Source organism: Gorilla gorilla, chromosome 8, assembly GCF_029281585.2.
Source record: "Gorilla gorilla gorilla isolate KB3781 chromosome 8, NHGRI_mGorGor1-v2.1_pri, whole genome shotgun sequence".
In the NCBI taxonomy this organism is placed as follows: Eukaryota; Metazoa; Chordata; class Mammalia; order Primates; family Hominidae; genus Gorilla; species Gorilla gorilla.
Window position 1 is genome coordinate 72,286,867 of NC_073232.2, and position 17,458 is coordinate 72,304,324.

General features: G+C 38.4%; 1 protein-coding gene across 5 annotated transcripts in view; it reads right to left on the bottom strand.

The window, feature by feature from the left end:
- The window catches only part of CSGALNACT2 (chondroitin sulfate N-acetylgalactosaminyltransferase 2), a 48,894-nt gene that overhangs the window by 16,263 nt on the left and 15,173 nt on the right, over window positions 1-17,458 (bottom strand). For 2 of the 5 annotated variants that reach the window (XM_031015567.3, XM_055352264.2), the window contains 5 exons: window positions 14,587-15,511; window positions 11,550-11,766; window positions 9,882-9,983; window positions 6,430-6,608; window positions 3,376-3,470 (listed from right to left, as the gene is read on the bottom strand). In XM_031015567.3, the coding sequence (XP_030871427.1) occupies window positions 3,376-3,470; window positions 6,430-6,608; window positions 9,882-9,983; window positions 11,550-11,766; window positions 14,587-15,247 (1,254 nt within the window). In that variant the 5' untranslated portion in view covers window positions 15,248-15,511. The other 3 variants (XM_031015568.3, XM_019034314.4, XM_063710139.1) reach the window with 3 other exon arrangements.

A 17,458-nucleotide genomic window follows, 5' to 3' on the forward strand; every position in this document is an offset into this window, starting at 1 on the left:
GGAGCTCTTTCTGTTGGCTCCTGTGCCCCTTCGACATATTCCCCCTATCTTTTTATTGAGTGCTTTCTTACTTTCTGGCACTGTAAGATGCTCCAGGGTCTTCTTGTATATTTTTTGCCCCTGCCCTGGAATCAACCATTTCTCCGTGGACCTCTGGCTCATTTGATTGGCGAATAGTATTAGAAACTAAGATTTGGAAGCTGAGTGTACTTGTTACTGTTAGGGTGTCACTGGTTCTAGGCCCTCTCAGCTGACAGCTAGGTAATACACATAAGTATAGCATGTACATAACCCTCTGACATCTTAATCCCAAATTGGTATTAATTGCCTTTTTATTATGTCAACATAACTATTTACACTATTACATCAACAAATGTTTAGACTTAATTTTTTTGGTTGTTCACCACTATTTACTCTCAGGTCCTCCTCTCTCAATGTATACATGTATCATTTTGCTGGACTCGATTACAAAGGTCTGTTGAGAAATAAATTCTGAGTCCTTGAAAGCTCAAAAATGTCTATTTTGTCCTAAAATAGTAGGTCGAATATGAATTCTAGAATCAAAGTTACTTTTCTTCAGAATTTTCATAGTATTGCTTTATTGTTTTCTAACACCAGTGTTTTCAAAAAGAAGGCGAATGCCAATCTGATTGTCACTCCTTTGTGAACAAACTGGGTTTTGCTATTTTTAGTGTCTCTGGAAGCTATTAGAATTGTCCTTTTACTATTGTTCTCCAAACACCAGAAGATTTGTTTCTGCTTAGCTCTGGAAACTTTCTTCCATTTCCTCCACTCAATATTCTCTCTTTTCTGAACTCCTATTTATAATTTGGGAGCTTCCGGCTTGATCCTCCTTGTCTTAATTTTTCTCTCATGTTATCTCGTGAACTTTACGTGTCCAGTTGGGTTGTCTTCCAGTTTACAAATTTGATTCAACTGTAACCATTCTGCTATTCAGACCATTTACTGATTTTAAAAATATTTTCACAGTTTCCAAGTTCTGATTTTTTAAAGCAACAAATCCTGTTTTATGAATTTAACATTTTCTCTAATCTCCTCAAAGATATATTTTAAAATTACTTTCTATCTGTATTCATATACTCATGTGTTAATTTTTCTGTGTATTAACACTTGGTGCCTCTTTCATAGTATTGTTTTTCCTCAAATGTTTGGTTAGTCTTGGTTAATTGCTACTCACTTTTGTTTCAAATATTGTTCAGAAGTCCATGGCTGTTAGCTTCGATTACAATGGCCTATCTCCAGTCACAGTCAAGGAGATTAGAACAGGGTCTCAGGGGGAATGCGCTAACAGTAGTTCACTTTTGTAGTCTAGGGGCTCCCTAGCCACCCCGACCAGCCTCTCCAGCTCCAGGGACCACATGCACTGCCTTAGACTGAGGGTCAATCCCTGTGATGCCTGCTTCTCAGCACACCTAGAGAAGCATGTTTATTCCAGGCTCCCTCCATTCTGTCTGCTATGAGCTCAGAGGATACAAAGCAGCCCCATCTTCACTCACTGTTCTCTTGAACGCATTCTAGTCTGTTCTCTCCTCCAGAAATCTTATGCTAACTGCTATCGTCTCACAGAAACTTCTCAAGACTTATGGCTGCTAACACCTTCTCTCATTTTCCAGTACTAATGTACCCTTTTCTTCAGAATAATTCACTGTCAGATATGGCAGACGTGGGTGCTCAGTTTGCCATTTTGAACCTATTTGTATTTATATTCATAATACTGGCCTACAGATAAGGTAGAGGCGTGCGTGTGTGTGTGTGTGTGTGTGTGTGTGTGTCTGTGTGTCTGTGTGTACTATGCCAAGTGTTGATATGAAGATAATGGTGGCCTCATAAAATATGTTAAGTACATCATATGGTGCTAATATTACCTGCTCTTTGAGAGTCTGGAAAAGCTTATAAATTAAAACATTGTATTTATGTACCTACAGGGTAACTTTTTGATAACTGTTTTTTAAATGGCTCTTAATTTCTTCAGAGCTTCCACCTTTTTTTTTTTTGTTTTTTTGAGATGGAGTCTCGCTCTGTCACCCAGGCTGGAGTGCAGTGGCGTGATATTGGCTCATTGCAACCTCCGCCTCCCAGGTTCAAGTGATTCTTTTGCCTCAGCCTCCTGAGTAGGTGGGACTACAGGCTCGTGCCACCACGCCTGGCTAATTTTTTTATTTTTAATACAGACGGGGTTTCACCATATTGGCCATGCTGGTCTTGAACTCCTGACCTTGTGATCCACCCGTCTTGGCCTCCCAAAGTGCTGGGATTATAGGCGTGAGCCACCATGCCCGGCCCACTTGCACCTCTTTTATTCATAAAATACTAACATGAACTTAGCCTGTGTTCATATTTTATAAATTCTCAAATCTTTCATTTATTTATAATTTAGAAAACTTACCCTATAAAATTGATTTATCTCAATGTTTTCGTATTCTAACTTCCAATGTTTTCCTTTTTACCTGAAATATGTCTACTTTATGATTAAATTTTTTGTACATAAACATAAGCTTCTATATTTCTCAATCTATTTTTGTTTTATTAACTTCTGCCTTTATTACTTTCCTTGAAGTTATTTTTTATTTTTTTAAACATCTTAAAGTGACTTCTTAATCATTTCTACTTTTTCTTAGTATTAATAATAAAAGATTATGTTAAAAGCAATTTGGTATTCTCGACTCGATTCTGAAACAGGAAAAGGACATTAGTAGAAAAACTGGTGTAATCCTAGTGTACTTAGCAGTAACTTACCAATATTAATTTCTTCACTTTGACAAATGTACCATGGTTACATAAGATGTTAGCATTAGAGGAAACTGGGTGAAGTATGGAACTCTCTGTACTATCTTTGCAACTTCTCTAAATCTAAATTATTATAAAATAATGTTTATTTAAAAATTTTAAAAAACTTACATAAAATTAGCTTTGGCAATAACTGTAAGTTTTGATATATGGCATTTATATTCCATGACTTTCCAGGTAATTTACCAGAGTATACTATTCCCTCTTATTTAGCAGAGTAGATTTAATTTCTAGTTAGTAGGGTTTTTAAAATCAAATTTTTAGTATTAGTAAAAATAAGCTGGTAGAAATGACTGTACAATTTCCACATTCTGGGACATGAGGTTTTCCTTTATGACCTAAACTCTGCTCCCCCTACACTTAATTCTGAAGCAATAAATGTGAAAAGCATCTTATTGGGGGTATAAAGAGGAACTATGGAAATGCGCTTACAATAACTATAGTTTTTCTTTAACACTTTGCTCATGGAAATACAGTTTTTTATTGAAACTTTGTTTTCTACTTACACAACAAACATCTAGAAAAGATCTTTAGAGTCTTTCATAACTGAAAATGTGAAAGTCTCACCAGCTGCTGCTCCACAGGTGGTGGCACTTCCTGGTTGGCATAAACAATGGCAGGATTGTAAAGACTGAACACCACAGGGTAAAACACCTTCTTACCTACAAATTAAAATATAGGTTTGTAACATAAAAAGAAGTTATGAAGAACTGTTCTTTATTGCAATATCTATTAAGTTTTATCAAAGTCTTATTATACATGATTTTATCTATTTTTTAATATTCAGGCTACAGAACATCATGTTAATTTGATGAATATGATGATTTTGTAACATATCAGTAGGTTAACTATAACCTTGCAAAAGAACAGAGGAAAAAACAAACTAAAGGGTGCTTCATGTTTATTCCCTTTGACTTTGGGGAGATGTGTATTCATTACGTGAGTCATTTATTACTCATTGTTTCATCTAATCAGTAGTAATAAATGTAGATTAACCTCTGATAATCACTATGAAACTTAGAAACGTCTGTTAAATCCACCTGTCAAAAATGAATCATTAGAAAGAGTAAATTCAAAGAATACTGTACAATGAATAGATATGCAGAGAATAATGAAAATATAGAATAAATCTGAACCAAAATCTGGAAAAATCGGGAAGAAAAGGGTTAAAATCACCTGATATAATAGCCCTTGGAGAAGACCTTGTCATCAGCATTCAAACTGACTGATCTAAAAGGACCATAAAGGCTAACTAGCCCATCTCCCCTCAGGAGAGGGAACTCTTGCTATGGCTGGCTTCAATCAGATATGATCACATGAAGTGTTCAGTGATTGTCAGGAAGTGTGGGAGTAACATGGCAATCTTTTTATTACAAGATCCCTAGCAGATGCTCATTCTACCTTTGTTCAAATACATTTAGGGATGGGGAGTTCAATTTTCCAGAGGCAAATCTATTTCTGGATATAAAATATTTCTTTTAAACTAAGCAAATACGCTCCTTCAACTTTCACATTTTGCATTTCATGCTGTAAAATAAACCTAACCTTCATTTATTCATTAGGTTCTCAAAGAGTTCCTGAAAACTATCTCTAACCTAATTAATAAGAAGGCAATCATTTGCATATGAATAGTTCTACATAAAAAAAACCCATTTGCTATTAGATTCTTTAAAACATTTTTATTTTTATTTTTTGAGATGGAGTCTTGCTCTGTCGCCCAGGCTGGCGATCTCAGCTCATTGCAACCTCCGTCTCCCAGGTTCAAGCAATTCTTCTGCCTCAGCCTCGCAAGTAGCTGGGATTACAGGAACAAGCCACCATGCCCTGCTAATTTTTAGTAGAGATGGGGTTTCACCATGTTGGCCAGGCTGGTATCGAACTCCTGACTGAGGTGATCCGCCTGCCTCGGTCTCCCAAAGTGCTGGGATTACAGGCATGAACCACCACGCCCAGCCTCTTTAATACTTTTTAATTCTTTTAAATGAGCTAAAAAGCATTCAGCCACCATGCCTGGCCAAAAATTTTATTTTTAAAGACTAGGACTCACTATGTTGCCCAGGCTGGTCTTGAACTCCTGCACTCAAGTGCTCCTCCTGTCTCAGACTCCCAAGGTGCTGGGATTAAGGTATGAGCTACTGTGCTCAGCAGCACCCCCCCACCCCAATGTTTTTCTAATTGACTAATAAAAATGGTGTACAACATGATGTTTTGCTACATTCATACACTATGAAACGACTAAATCAAGCTAATAACCATATCCATCACCTCACATAATTAACCTTTTTTTTTTTGGTGGTAAGAACATTTTTTAATGCTACTACTGGCTTAGCAATTTGTAAGTATACAATACATTGTTATTAACTATAGTCACCATGTTTGTATAACAGATTTCCTCAACTTACTCATCCTGTTGAGATTCTTTAATACTTTTTTTTTTTTTTGAGACAGAATGTCGCCCTGTCACCCAGGCTGCAGTGCAGTGGCACAATCTCAGCTCACTGCAAGCTCCACCTCCTGGGCTCACGCCATTCTCCTGCCTCAGTCTCCTGAGGAGCTAGGACTACAGGCACCCACCACCACGACCGGATAATTTTTTTGTATTTTTAGTAGAGACGGGGTTTCACTGTGTTAGCCAGGATGGTCTCCATCTCTTGACCTCGTGATCCGCCCGCCTCGGCCTCCCAAAGTGCTGGGATTACAGGCATGAGCCACCACCCCCAGCCTCTTTAATACTTTTAATTCTTTTAAATGAACTAAAAAGCATTTAAAATTTGATTTCAAAAAATGTCATCTTCTCATTAATTTTTTTTTTTTTTTTGAGATGGAGTCTCACTCTGTCACCAGGCTGGAGTGCAGTGGCATGATCTTGGCTTACTGCAACCTTTGCCTCCCAGGTTCAAGCAATTCTTCTGCCTCAGCCACCCGAGTAGCTAGGACTACAGGCGTACGCCACCATGCCCAGCTAATTTTTGTATTTTTAGTAGAGACGGGGTTTCACCATGTTGGCCAGGATGGTCTCAATCTCTTGACCTCATGATCCACCCGCCTCAGCCTCCGGAAGTACTGAGATTATAGGCGTGAGCCCCTGCACCTGGCTATCTCATTAATTTTCAAAAAATATCTACAACTTAAAGCAAAGTATAGTAAATCACCCCAAAATGCACAGTCTGGAGACCAAGCACTATCTGCATCTAGACTTCCATGTGAGTGTGTGTGCACACATGCATGGGGGTATTTTTGCATGTGTGGACGCTATATGCCCAAAGCTGAGTGCTTCAGACTCTCACACACATCTCCATACCATCTGCTTAGCTCTCTTTTTCTGACCTGCACTGCTCCCGCCTCATCAATTTGTAGATACCCTGTTCCTCTGCATTTCCATATTTGGCTTCAAATGTAGTCACTGGAAGATGGACCCAAGAGAACAAAGGATATGAATTTCAAAGGGTCAAATTTTCAATTTCCTATTTAGTATTCCAGTTAAATTATGCCTAATATAACTTAAAAAAATACTGGGGTTTAACTAAAACTTCTCGCTCAAAATCACTTGATTCAAACTATAGGACATGCTGACAACGTTCTAAATTCTATAGTCAGCTCATCTACCAACATTTTACGCACCTGGCTCAGCATTTAACCGGCAGCTGTTAAGGAATTCGGCTGAGAAATAGATATCAACATCACAGAAAAACATCAAGACCTCTCCCTTGTCCCAAGCTCGGGCACCCACATTTAGTCCTCGTCCACGATTAAATTCTTCATTCAATGAGACCAAGGTGTAATTGTGAAAATTAGACTCACTATGAGGAAAGCACACACAACAAATGATAAGTCCCACTTAAAGTTACCAATTTTCTTCCTTCAACACAGCTTACAAAATATGTTTTACACTTCAAATATTTGATTATATTGGTTCTACATTCACAAAGGGAAAGAAAATCCCAGCTTCATGTGTATGATTATCATCAGGGAGAGATATTCACCAAATGCCCAATTTGAGGCACATGTTGGTGGTATGAGGCTCCAAAAGTGTTAAAGTGGCCACTGACCTTTGGAATCTTAAACACCTTTTGGGGAGATGAAAAATACACAAATGGAAAAATAGCTGTAATGTCTGTTAATAATGCATTCTAAATGGATAACACACACAAAGATCACTCTCCTCTTGCATCCGTTAGGTCTTTGCACACATGTCACCTTATCAGAGGGATCCTCCCTAATACTACTTGAGAAGCAGCTGCCACCTCCCACTCCTTCATCTCCATCCTCTTCCTCAGCTGTTTTCCTTTATATTGCTAGACATATTTGTTCCAGTGTCTCTCCCACTCTGTGGGAGCAGGGATTTTGTTTTGTTCATTACTATGGACGCAGTATCCCCTGATAGAGTAGGAGTTCAATAAATATTTGCTGAATGAATGAATGAACAGCAGTTCTGAAAAATACATCGCTCATGTCTGGAGTAGTTAGAGAAGATGTTAGAAGTGGAACGTGAGTTATGCCTTGGTTAAAATGTTGAATTCAGTGGTGAGTGTAAAGGTCATTCAAAATAATTATTCTCAAAGGCAAAGAGGTAAGAATGTAGAAAGCATTTTAGAGAAAAGGGATCAGACAAATCAGATTGGTAGAAAAGGACCCTAAAATGGGAACAGTGAGATAAGGGTCAACGGAATCTTAAAATGGGAACAATGAGAGAAGGGTCAGAGTGAAGAGTACCTCCCATGCAAGGTTAAAGAAATTGGTCAGTATCCTAAAGGCAAAGAGAATCAGCAGGACTTTTCTGCTAGGGCAGTGGTTCTCACAGTGAGGCCCCCAAACCCACAGCATCAGCTTCCTGTGTTGTTAACATGTTAGAGAAGCAAACTCTCCGACTACACCCAGACCCACTGAATCAGATGCTAGGGCTGGAGAGAAGCCTCTACATTTTCACAAGTCCTCCTGGTGACTCTGGCACTGAAGCTGGAGAATCACTCACTGCACTAGGGTGCAGCCTAATCAAAAAAGTAACATTTTAGGAGGATTACACTTACAACAGTACAGAATGGGTAATGGAGAGATGGAACAAAGGCTCAAATAGTGCATGGAGTGGACTCCAAGTGCTCTGAATGCCTAGGACTCTTCTCCCCGTCTTAAGGAATATAAATCTCTCCTCTGTTGGGGGAAAACTGCCCATTGCCACCCCACATACTCAGCATCAAGTGGAGGCACTGATCACAGAATACCCCTCACTCTCTGCCCACCCCAACCACAGTAATTTCCTAGGGGTGGAGACCAGGCTTAAGCTGGGCCAGTCCCAATACCCCCACCCCACCTGGCCATAGTGATTGGCTCAAGAGTGGGCAAAATGTCCTTCCCTGGGATTTTCTCAACTGGAGCTGGGAGAAAGCTCTTTCCTCTCTGATGGCAAAGCTGAGAAGATGTGAGCCCAGAGCCGCCAACAGTCATATCCCTCACCATGTGGAAGAAGCCAATCTGCAACAGGAGAATGAAGTCAACATGCAGAGAAAAACAGACAAGGAGACGAGAATTTTGATGGTATTCAAGTCTCTGGTTCCAATCCCTGAGAAACCAGAGTTGTTTTGATTTTCTTCCCCAAATTTGGTTGTAACAATCCCTTTATTTCTGGGAGGTATCCGAGATTCTTCAATACTGCTCCTATTTTCCTCAAGCAAGCTCAAGGTAGGTTTACACCATTTGCCACAGAAGTGTCTTGACAATACTTCAGTATTACCAGTGTGAGCTCGTGGCACTTAGTAGGTGATCTAAAAACACTAAGGAGGGACAGGAAGGGAAGAAATGGAGGGAGGGGGAACCAGGGTTAGGGTGGTGGCAGTAGCAAGGAAGAGATAGAGAAGAGGTCCTGTGAATTAAGTAGGAACTAACTAATTAGAGGTAACTGGAGGCAAAGAATAAGTAAAAGACTGTGGCTCTCAGAAGTCATGCCCAGATGGTGAAAATGGTTTTACTCTGAACTGAAAGAGGGCCATCAGGAGGAGGAGCTGGTGTAGGGAAGGGGAAGACAGTGAATCGTGTCTATATACATCAAGGCTCTGAGAATCCCTGCAGGTCAGGGACTCAGATTCACTCATCTATGCCCACTCTTCTTCCAACTACCCCAGTCAAACTCCCAAGCAGTGTACCTGGAACACAGTAGGTAGAACTCAATGAATGTTAGTTGAATGATTTGAGAAGAATGGCTGATCAAATCTGGGCTCTTGGCAAATGGCCACAACTGGCAGAAAGGTAAAGAAGCAAGTAAAGGATATAGAGCTGGTGTGGTTAGAGATGATAATCAACCTAATAGTTTACATTACATCATACTTACATTTACAAAATAGTTACATTTTACAAACACAAGAAGAACATTTTAAGACAGAAATACTGGTTAGGTTGTCAAAGGTAAAAAAGCAATGAAAAAGAATAACAGAAAAGAATTTGGCAGTTAAGTCGTTATCTTTGGGCCCATGATTTAGAAAGAAAAAGGTTGAGAGGCTAAAGAATTAATAATTAAGTACTAAGGGATTACTAATTCATCCATTCAAACCTCTGAGCATCTACTATGTGCCAGGTACTATATGACTTGCTTAGCTATGAACTACTGTCTTGTGATGTTGAGCTGTGAAAGGACAGAAACATAACAGTAGCGGCTGGGCACTTCAGAGTTGAGTGGGAGTTTCTTAAGGATATGGGAGACCTCAACATTGTTAGCAGGGGGAGAAGAAGGAGCCTGAGGAAATGGAAGGAAAGAAAGGTGACAAAAAAGAGACAAATTCAGAAGATGATTATGTCAAAGTGAAGGAATTAGATTTTAAAAAAAGGAAAGCAGCAGCAAATACACAGAAGGTGAGTGGGCCACAGAGAGAGCATCATGCCAGGCTGCTTGCTAAGCAGTGAAGGGAAGTTGAGTCATGTAGGGTTGCATGTGAAATGAGGAACTTATCATCACCACCACCGCCCACATGCTCAGCCAATTTTTAAATAATAGTTACTAAAAATTATTAACTCATTACATATCTGAAATTCTCTTTTAGCAATGTTATATATCAAGGCCTTCACCACAGATGTGGTTCACCAACCTTGTGACAGATTCTAGGATAGACTTGACTTTAGACAGTCCTTCTTTACCAAAATACACCACTGTGAGATGAATCTTCTTGTCTTGATGAATACAAACATCCCTAACAGAAGTGAAAAATAAAAGTTTATTCAAGAAAACATGAGGCACTATTCATTAAGAAAGCAACCACATGAAGCTTTAACAAGAAAATGAGGCATTACTGACACAGTAGTAAACATAAATGTGGCAATACTGATGAATTATGGAAGGCACAAGGTCTATGCCTGAATGAGTGCACCCCTTGGAGGGCCATGGAAGCAGTCTGACATTGCTGCCATTATTTCAAAACATTTTTTGAACTTTTGCTTTTGGATTGCTTTCAGAAGCAAATCACAAGCTATTCAAGGAAATAAACTCAACTGGTTCAGAACCAAATAAATATATACTGACCTTTTGGATTAAGAGTTATTTTGTCTTCAGACTGGCTAATTCCAAAAATTGTAACTATCATTAAGGAATAAATATTTGCCATGACTGAGATTACTTACTGTAAATAATAATGTGGCCTTTGAAAGTAATTCCAAGAAAGGCAATAAAAAAATGCTTTAGGAAATCGGATCTCAAGTGAGCTATTTGGAACAGTAAATCTCACTTGGAAGTATGACTGCCAGACATTCAGCTGCAGACCAGTTTTAATTAACCTTTTAAATCCAACAATTTCAATATGAGAATAAAGACTAGGATCACAAAGCATTAAACTAGTATATCAAAGTATCTAACACATTAAAAATAGTAAAGTATTAGAAACATGGAAACTGTTAAATCAAAAAGCAGCATTTTCCACAAATAGTTTTCATAATGTGTAGATAATTATTTAACACTTCAGCATTTTAAAATATCCAAATTTTATAACATAAAAAAACTTTACAAATTCTCTGCTTTGCAAGATGAAATAACTTTCTCCAATTTTTAGTTTAATGTTTGTATGTCTAAATGTATTTCAATTAAAAAACTCAAATCATTCTCAAGGGGATTTTCTTGTGAGACACCAGTATTCTGTATCTTAATTGGGGTGGTGGTTCGTGAGTGTATACATTTGTCAAAAGACATTAAATTCCAGCCTGGACAACATGGCAAGACCTTCTCTCTACAAAGAATAAAAAAGATGGCATGCACCTGTGGTCCCAGCTACTTGGGAGGTTGAGGCAGGAGGATCACTTGAGCCCAGGAGGTTGAGGCTGCAGTGAACTGTGCTCACTCCACTGCATTCTAGCCTGGGTGACAGAGTGAGACCCTGTCTCAAAAAAAAAAAAAAAAAAAAAAAAAAAGGGTCATGATACCTATATCCTTAAAATATGTGGATTTTACTGCATGTAAATTATTCCTTAGTAAAGTTGACTTTTTAAAAATTCAACTTGTCTTAAAATGAATTCAAAACAATTATCAAGGCCATCAAATTTAGTTTCTAATAGGTGTCACTCTTAATTTATTTCATAGTTCAAATTGTCTATAACACAATATACTACACATGCTTTAAAAAAAGAGACAATATAAAAAAATAAAGTTCCCCTAAAGTCTGTAAAATTATTCTAAGTAATTATAATCGGTGAAGATAAATTAAGGAAATCTGAGTAAAACGTGATTTTTTTAGGAGAATGTAGCTTAATCATTAAGCCCTGACAGTTACCTGAAGTTCTGCATAAATTGTACAAATGCTTCAGTTCTTTCAGCAAGTGGCACAATGATATTAATAATTGATCTAGTGATGTCAATCATCTCACTCTTCACTTTCATGAGAGGTCCAAAAGGGCGGAAGAGGGTCACATGTCTATATTCCGTAAGGTCTGCTTTCTTAAAAAAGAGTTCATACTGCGTGCCCTTATCTCTCTCAGTGCGATAATAACCTAAAGGAAAGAGTTAGGAACAAAGACGTCTCCATGTCAAAGTTTACAAATTCAATGGGAAGACAGATTTTACTCACTTAAACATAAAGGGTATTAAACTAGACCTGCAGGATTTTTACCTATTTGTGAAAATATTTATCCCCACTGCACAGTAACAATTACTCACTTAAAAGAAAAGGTTAAAAAAAAAAGTTCACTGTTCTGTTATTTTATTCAATCTATAAAATATACTACAAATGACAATTATTCCTTTTTACATATGACTTTTTAAAAATACTAGAGCCTATCAATATGGTAACCATGATAAATAAAGAAATTACTTCTAGCAATATTAAAATCTAGACCCACGAGCCAAAATTTCTATTGGTTTAGATCAACTAAAAGAAATCAAGTGCCTTCGTGTCAGTTATGTGATACAAAGAGTGCCACATGGTCTCAATTTTGAGGACAGGGCCAGTCTAGTGAAGGAGACAGAAAAATAGACAAATAATAACAATATAGTGCTATGTGATATATATATATGTGTGTATACGTACATACATATAAAATCACTGACTAGAGTGAAGTCAAAGAAAAATTGGTACAGATTTAAACACAGTGATTTGAGATGCCTTTGAGAGAAAAGCATGCGCATCTACGAGGCAATCTGATTTTTTTTTTTTTTTTTAGACAGAGTCTTACTCTGTCACCAGGCTGGAGTGCAGTGGTGCAATCTTGGCTCACTGCAACCTCCACCTCCCGGGTTCAAGCAATTCTTCTGCCTCAGCCTCCCAAGTAGCTGGGACTACAGGCGCGTGTCACCATGCCCAGCTAATTTTTATATTTTTAGTAGAGACAGGGTTTCACTATGTTGGCCAGGATGGTCTTGATCTCTTGACCTCATAATCTGCCCACCTCAGCCTCCCAAAGTGCTGGGATTACAGGAGTGAGCCACTGCGCCCAGTGGCAATCTGATTTTTATGTATGGCGCTCAGGAGAGAGAAGAAGGTTAGACCTACAGATGTGTGAGTCACTCAGTAAATATCTGGGTATAAAATGGTGAATAAAATAGACTTGGTCCCAACCCTCCTGAGGCTTACACTTTAGTAGGAAGCACAAACCAGGAAATGGGCAACGCCACATACTGGGACAAGCAGTATGAATGTACAGGTGACAAGAGCACACAGAAGTACTGCTGTCTTAGACTTGAGGTTGCAGATGACTTCTCAGAAGAAGTGATATCTGAGCTAAAGTTTAGAAGAGGGATAGGAATTAGTTGTCATTACTAATTATTAGTAATTATTCTCCCTGCAGTGGGCAGACAGTGGCACAGTAGAGGAAAAGTGAGGAACAGAATATGTTCCATTTAGAGAAAAATCCTGAAGTATCAGAATCCAAGGAGAGTTATAAGACAAAAGCAGGAGCTGCAGAATATAAAACTGGCACAGCTCCCTTTCTTTTTAGGTAGAGCTGATGTGAGGACATTTTACACATGTTACTTAGTTATCTTATTTCCTCCGCAGCTTCCAATTCTGCCATAAGCTACAAACATACAGTGAGAAGACAAAATCTGAGCTTGCAGAAAAATCAGAAGAGTTTTGAGAAAAATAATCCATCAAAAATGGCAGGAAGTGACAGCAGAAAAAAGAGGAGGCCACAAGGAAAGGCAGCTGCAATGCCACTGCAAAGCATAATGCCCTCCCTGATGGCCTCCAAAGGCCTCAGTGTATTATAATAATGCTACAGTGCAGCAAGTGATGGCCATGATGATTTGGAGTCAAAAAGTCTACATGTGCTATACGAGGGGTCCCTAACCCCCAGGCCACAGACCGCTACTGGTCCGTGGCCTGTTGGGAACTAGGCGGCACAGCAAGAGGTGAGTGATTGGAGCCTGGCAAGCATTACCGCCTGAGCTCCGCCTCCTGTCAGATCAGTGGCTGCACTGGATTCTCAAAGTAGAGCAAACTCTGTTGTGAACTGCACGTGCAAGGAATCTACACTGCACGCTCTTTATGAGAATCTAACTAATGCCAGATGATCTGAGGTGGAACAGTTTCATCCCAAAACCATCCTCACCATCCCATGGAAAAATTGTCACCCATGAAACCAGTCCCTGGTGCCAAAAAGGCTGGGGACCACTGTGATAACACAGTTTATAGAATCAAGCAAGGAGAACTTTCAAGAAACATTTATTTTTAAAATGGTTTAAGTCAGCAATTAAATGTCTAGCAGTGAGTGTAAAGGAGATGGGTAGGGATCTAGAATTATTACTGTTAATATCAATCAATAAGTATCTTAAATTTTATAGCAGTGTTCTTCAACCTCTGAGTCATATCCCATCTTGATACATAAAAATTCCATACCCTTTCTGAAATATGTATTAGGAGAACAGGTATTTCCTTACTTTTCCAAATGCCAAATATGCTTTTTAAACTATGTATAACCCCTTATTCAGACATGAGCTTCTCCTTCCTCCAATACAAAAAATAGCTAAGAGTCTACTAATTTTTTCTTTCCTTTATCAAATGGTTTTCAGGTTTTGAGTTTTAGTTTACACATTTTTAAAAACATAAAAAAGAACACCAAGATCAGGTAAGTGAGGAATATAAATCATACACATGCAACAAGAGCTGTTTTATTCTATTTCCCTAGTCCTTATTCTCCATTTTTATTATGATCTCATACCTTTTTCCAGAAAGCCATTTAAAATTCTTGGTGCAATGAAGTGCAAAAACTTTAAGTGTTTTAATACTGTGGATAATGACCGACTTATATTACCAGCATACAATACTAGCATTTGTCTTACTAACATAATAATGACCAACATATTTTTCACATTACCTTCTACGAAGTCATTTTCATTAAATATCAGTTTCTCTCCAAGGGGACCCTCCTCATCTTCTTGTTCATCATCTTCATCAGGATTATTAATGACCTCCAAGCCCGCTTCAATAACTTCCACCAATTCATCTCGTTTGTCTTTTCTAACTGGCTTTTCTTCAGGATGGCGAGTGAGACCCATTTCCAATTGAAATACTTTCATTAAGGTAAAACTTTCAAAGGGAATGACCCCATACTCACTGGGTAGTTTGGCCCCTATGTTAACTTCAGCTTTGTCAATTTGGGAATGAAGAAACTCTAAAAGATCACTAGGTGCTTGCTCTTTGTTGCTCTGATAGCCTATGCCATTAGCCCCTACATTCCTTCTTTCTTGCAGTGACCTCATCTTCTCACTCATTTCTTGTAATTCTTGTTTTAGTTGGGCAATTTGGCGTTTCAGACTGGTTGCCCTGGTCTGATAATGTTCTTCTTGTTCCTGTAGGAGGGCTTGATAATACTCTTTACCATAATTTTCCCCAACAACACCAGGAAGAGATGCATTTCCATCAGTCTGGGGGGCACATTCCAGGAGGTACATAAATAATACCAAACTGCAGAGCAAAGCAAGGCCCAACAGCAACCAGTGGGTCCGGGTGTGAAGAATCAGTCCTCTTCTAGGCATTCTTATTAATGTGTATTTGCCTAACAAAATAAGCTCTTTGTGTGTTCATACCTTTAGTAAAAAGTTATCAAAAATTAAAAACAAAATCAGAATTTCCATAAAAGGTACCCAAATAATTCTGCCGTAGCTTTTAAGTTTTTCTTTCTTCAGCAGTCATGACTACTTGCAGAAATGGGAAATTATGTATACTTTCTGTATTGTTACCATGATATCCAGAATAAAGCAATCTGATATATAAAATCCATTATATTGGTAGTGATTTTTCTGAAAGACACAGATCAGAATCAATCAGAATTTTGTTCCCTTAAGGATATCAAATTTGTTTGTGGCTTCAGTAAACTTAGCTACGTGACTACTACATGCAGAGAACTATGAGAGGTACTAATATAATTTAGAATATTCAGAAAATACTAGGAGAATTTTTTTTTTTTTTGAGATGGAGTCTCACTCTGTCACCCAGGCTGGAACGCAGTGGCACAATCTTGGCTTACTGCAACCTCTGCCTCCTGGGTTCAAGTGATCCTTCCATCTCAGCTTCCTGAGTAGCTGGGACTACAGGCATCTGCCTACCACTCCCAGCTAATTTTTGTATTTTTAGTAGAGACAAGGTTTCACCATGTTAGCCAGGCTGGTCCTGACCTCAGGTGATCTGCCTGTCTTGGCCTCCCAAAGTGCTGGGATTACAGGTGTGAGCCACTGAGCCTGGCCTGGGAGAATTTTTAAAAATACCTCAAAAAACAATAAATTATGTATAATACTTTTAACTAGTATGTCTACACAGCTATAACTTGAATCAAAGAAACATTAAAATTACGTCAGCATAGTCTGTATTACATATATTCTACTGTTCTCTAATTATTTGAAAATTATATTGCCTATAACTCTTTATTAACATAGTATTTCAATTACCGCACCATTTCCCAACTAAAGCTTATGACCATTTGGGAACTGAGTTTATAGAAATTGTTTCTGTTACAGTAATAACGGTTTACTGGAGAGAGAGATTTTCTTCCAGTTTATTCAACTCAAGCATTCTACCTCATTAATTTCTACTGCTCAGCTCAGCCAATCTAGGAGACTTAAAATTAAGTGGGGGAAAGAACAACTTCAAAAGCTCACAGACATCTGAAAAACACATTAAGAAAACATTTTTATATCCAATGTCCTCCAGTAGATTATTTGCACATTAGATCACATAATTCTTTCCACTGTATTATGCATCAACAGATTTCCTACAAGTCTAGAAAGGTTTGGAGTCTATATAAAGAAAAAACATGAAGAATTTAATCATCCTTATCAGCAGAGAAAAAAATTCAAAAACCATTTATACATTTATAAAATTACATGCTATCGTTCATGCCACAACCAGTTGTGCGAACTCTTCCATGTCTTTAACGATTCTTAACTCTAAAAATAGAGGTTTAACTTAGGACAAGGGAGGCAAGGAGGCCTCCACTGCAAAGAGAACTTCCATTGTAACAAAGTGCTTGTTGAGAAGGATAATGTGATATGACAGCAGGTTTTTAACAGTAATGGTTTTCTCACTGCAGCAAAACCTGGAAGATCACTACAGGTTATCAGTCCTAGCCACTTTTTTAATGAGTAGAAAAACCTGGATGCTTTCTGTGGCAAATGCTACAATGCGTATTTTTTTTTTTTTTGGTAACATGTCTGTATAAAACATAGGACAGAAGAAAACTTCTTATGGCCAATATACCACAAATAATGGTCTTAACTCTCCTTAGTCATTTATTATTTTAGTAAACGAAGTGATAACCAAGTATCTTGAAAAATTTAATTCACTACAAGGGAGTCCTTTTTTTTTTTTTTTTTTTTTTTTGAGACAGAGTCTCGCTCTGTCGCCCAGGCTGCAGAGCAGTGGCGCGATCTTGGCTCGCTGCAAGCTCCGCCTCCTGGGTTCGTGCTATTCTCCTGCCTCAGCCTCCCGAGTAGCTGGGACTACAAGCGCCCGCCACCACGCCCGGCTAATTTTTGTATTTTTAGTAGAGACGGGGTTTCACCGTGGTCTCATCTCCTGACCTCGTGATCCGCCCGCCTCGGCCTCCCAAAGTGCTGGGATTAGCCACCGCGCCTGGCCAAGGGAGTCTTTTACTATTACAGCATCTCTCTTACTGATTATAAATCTTGTTTGAGTGATGTAGAAAAAAACAGAAAAAAATAGTTGCCTTTAAGAAATACCATCTAATAAAA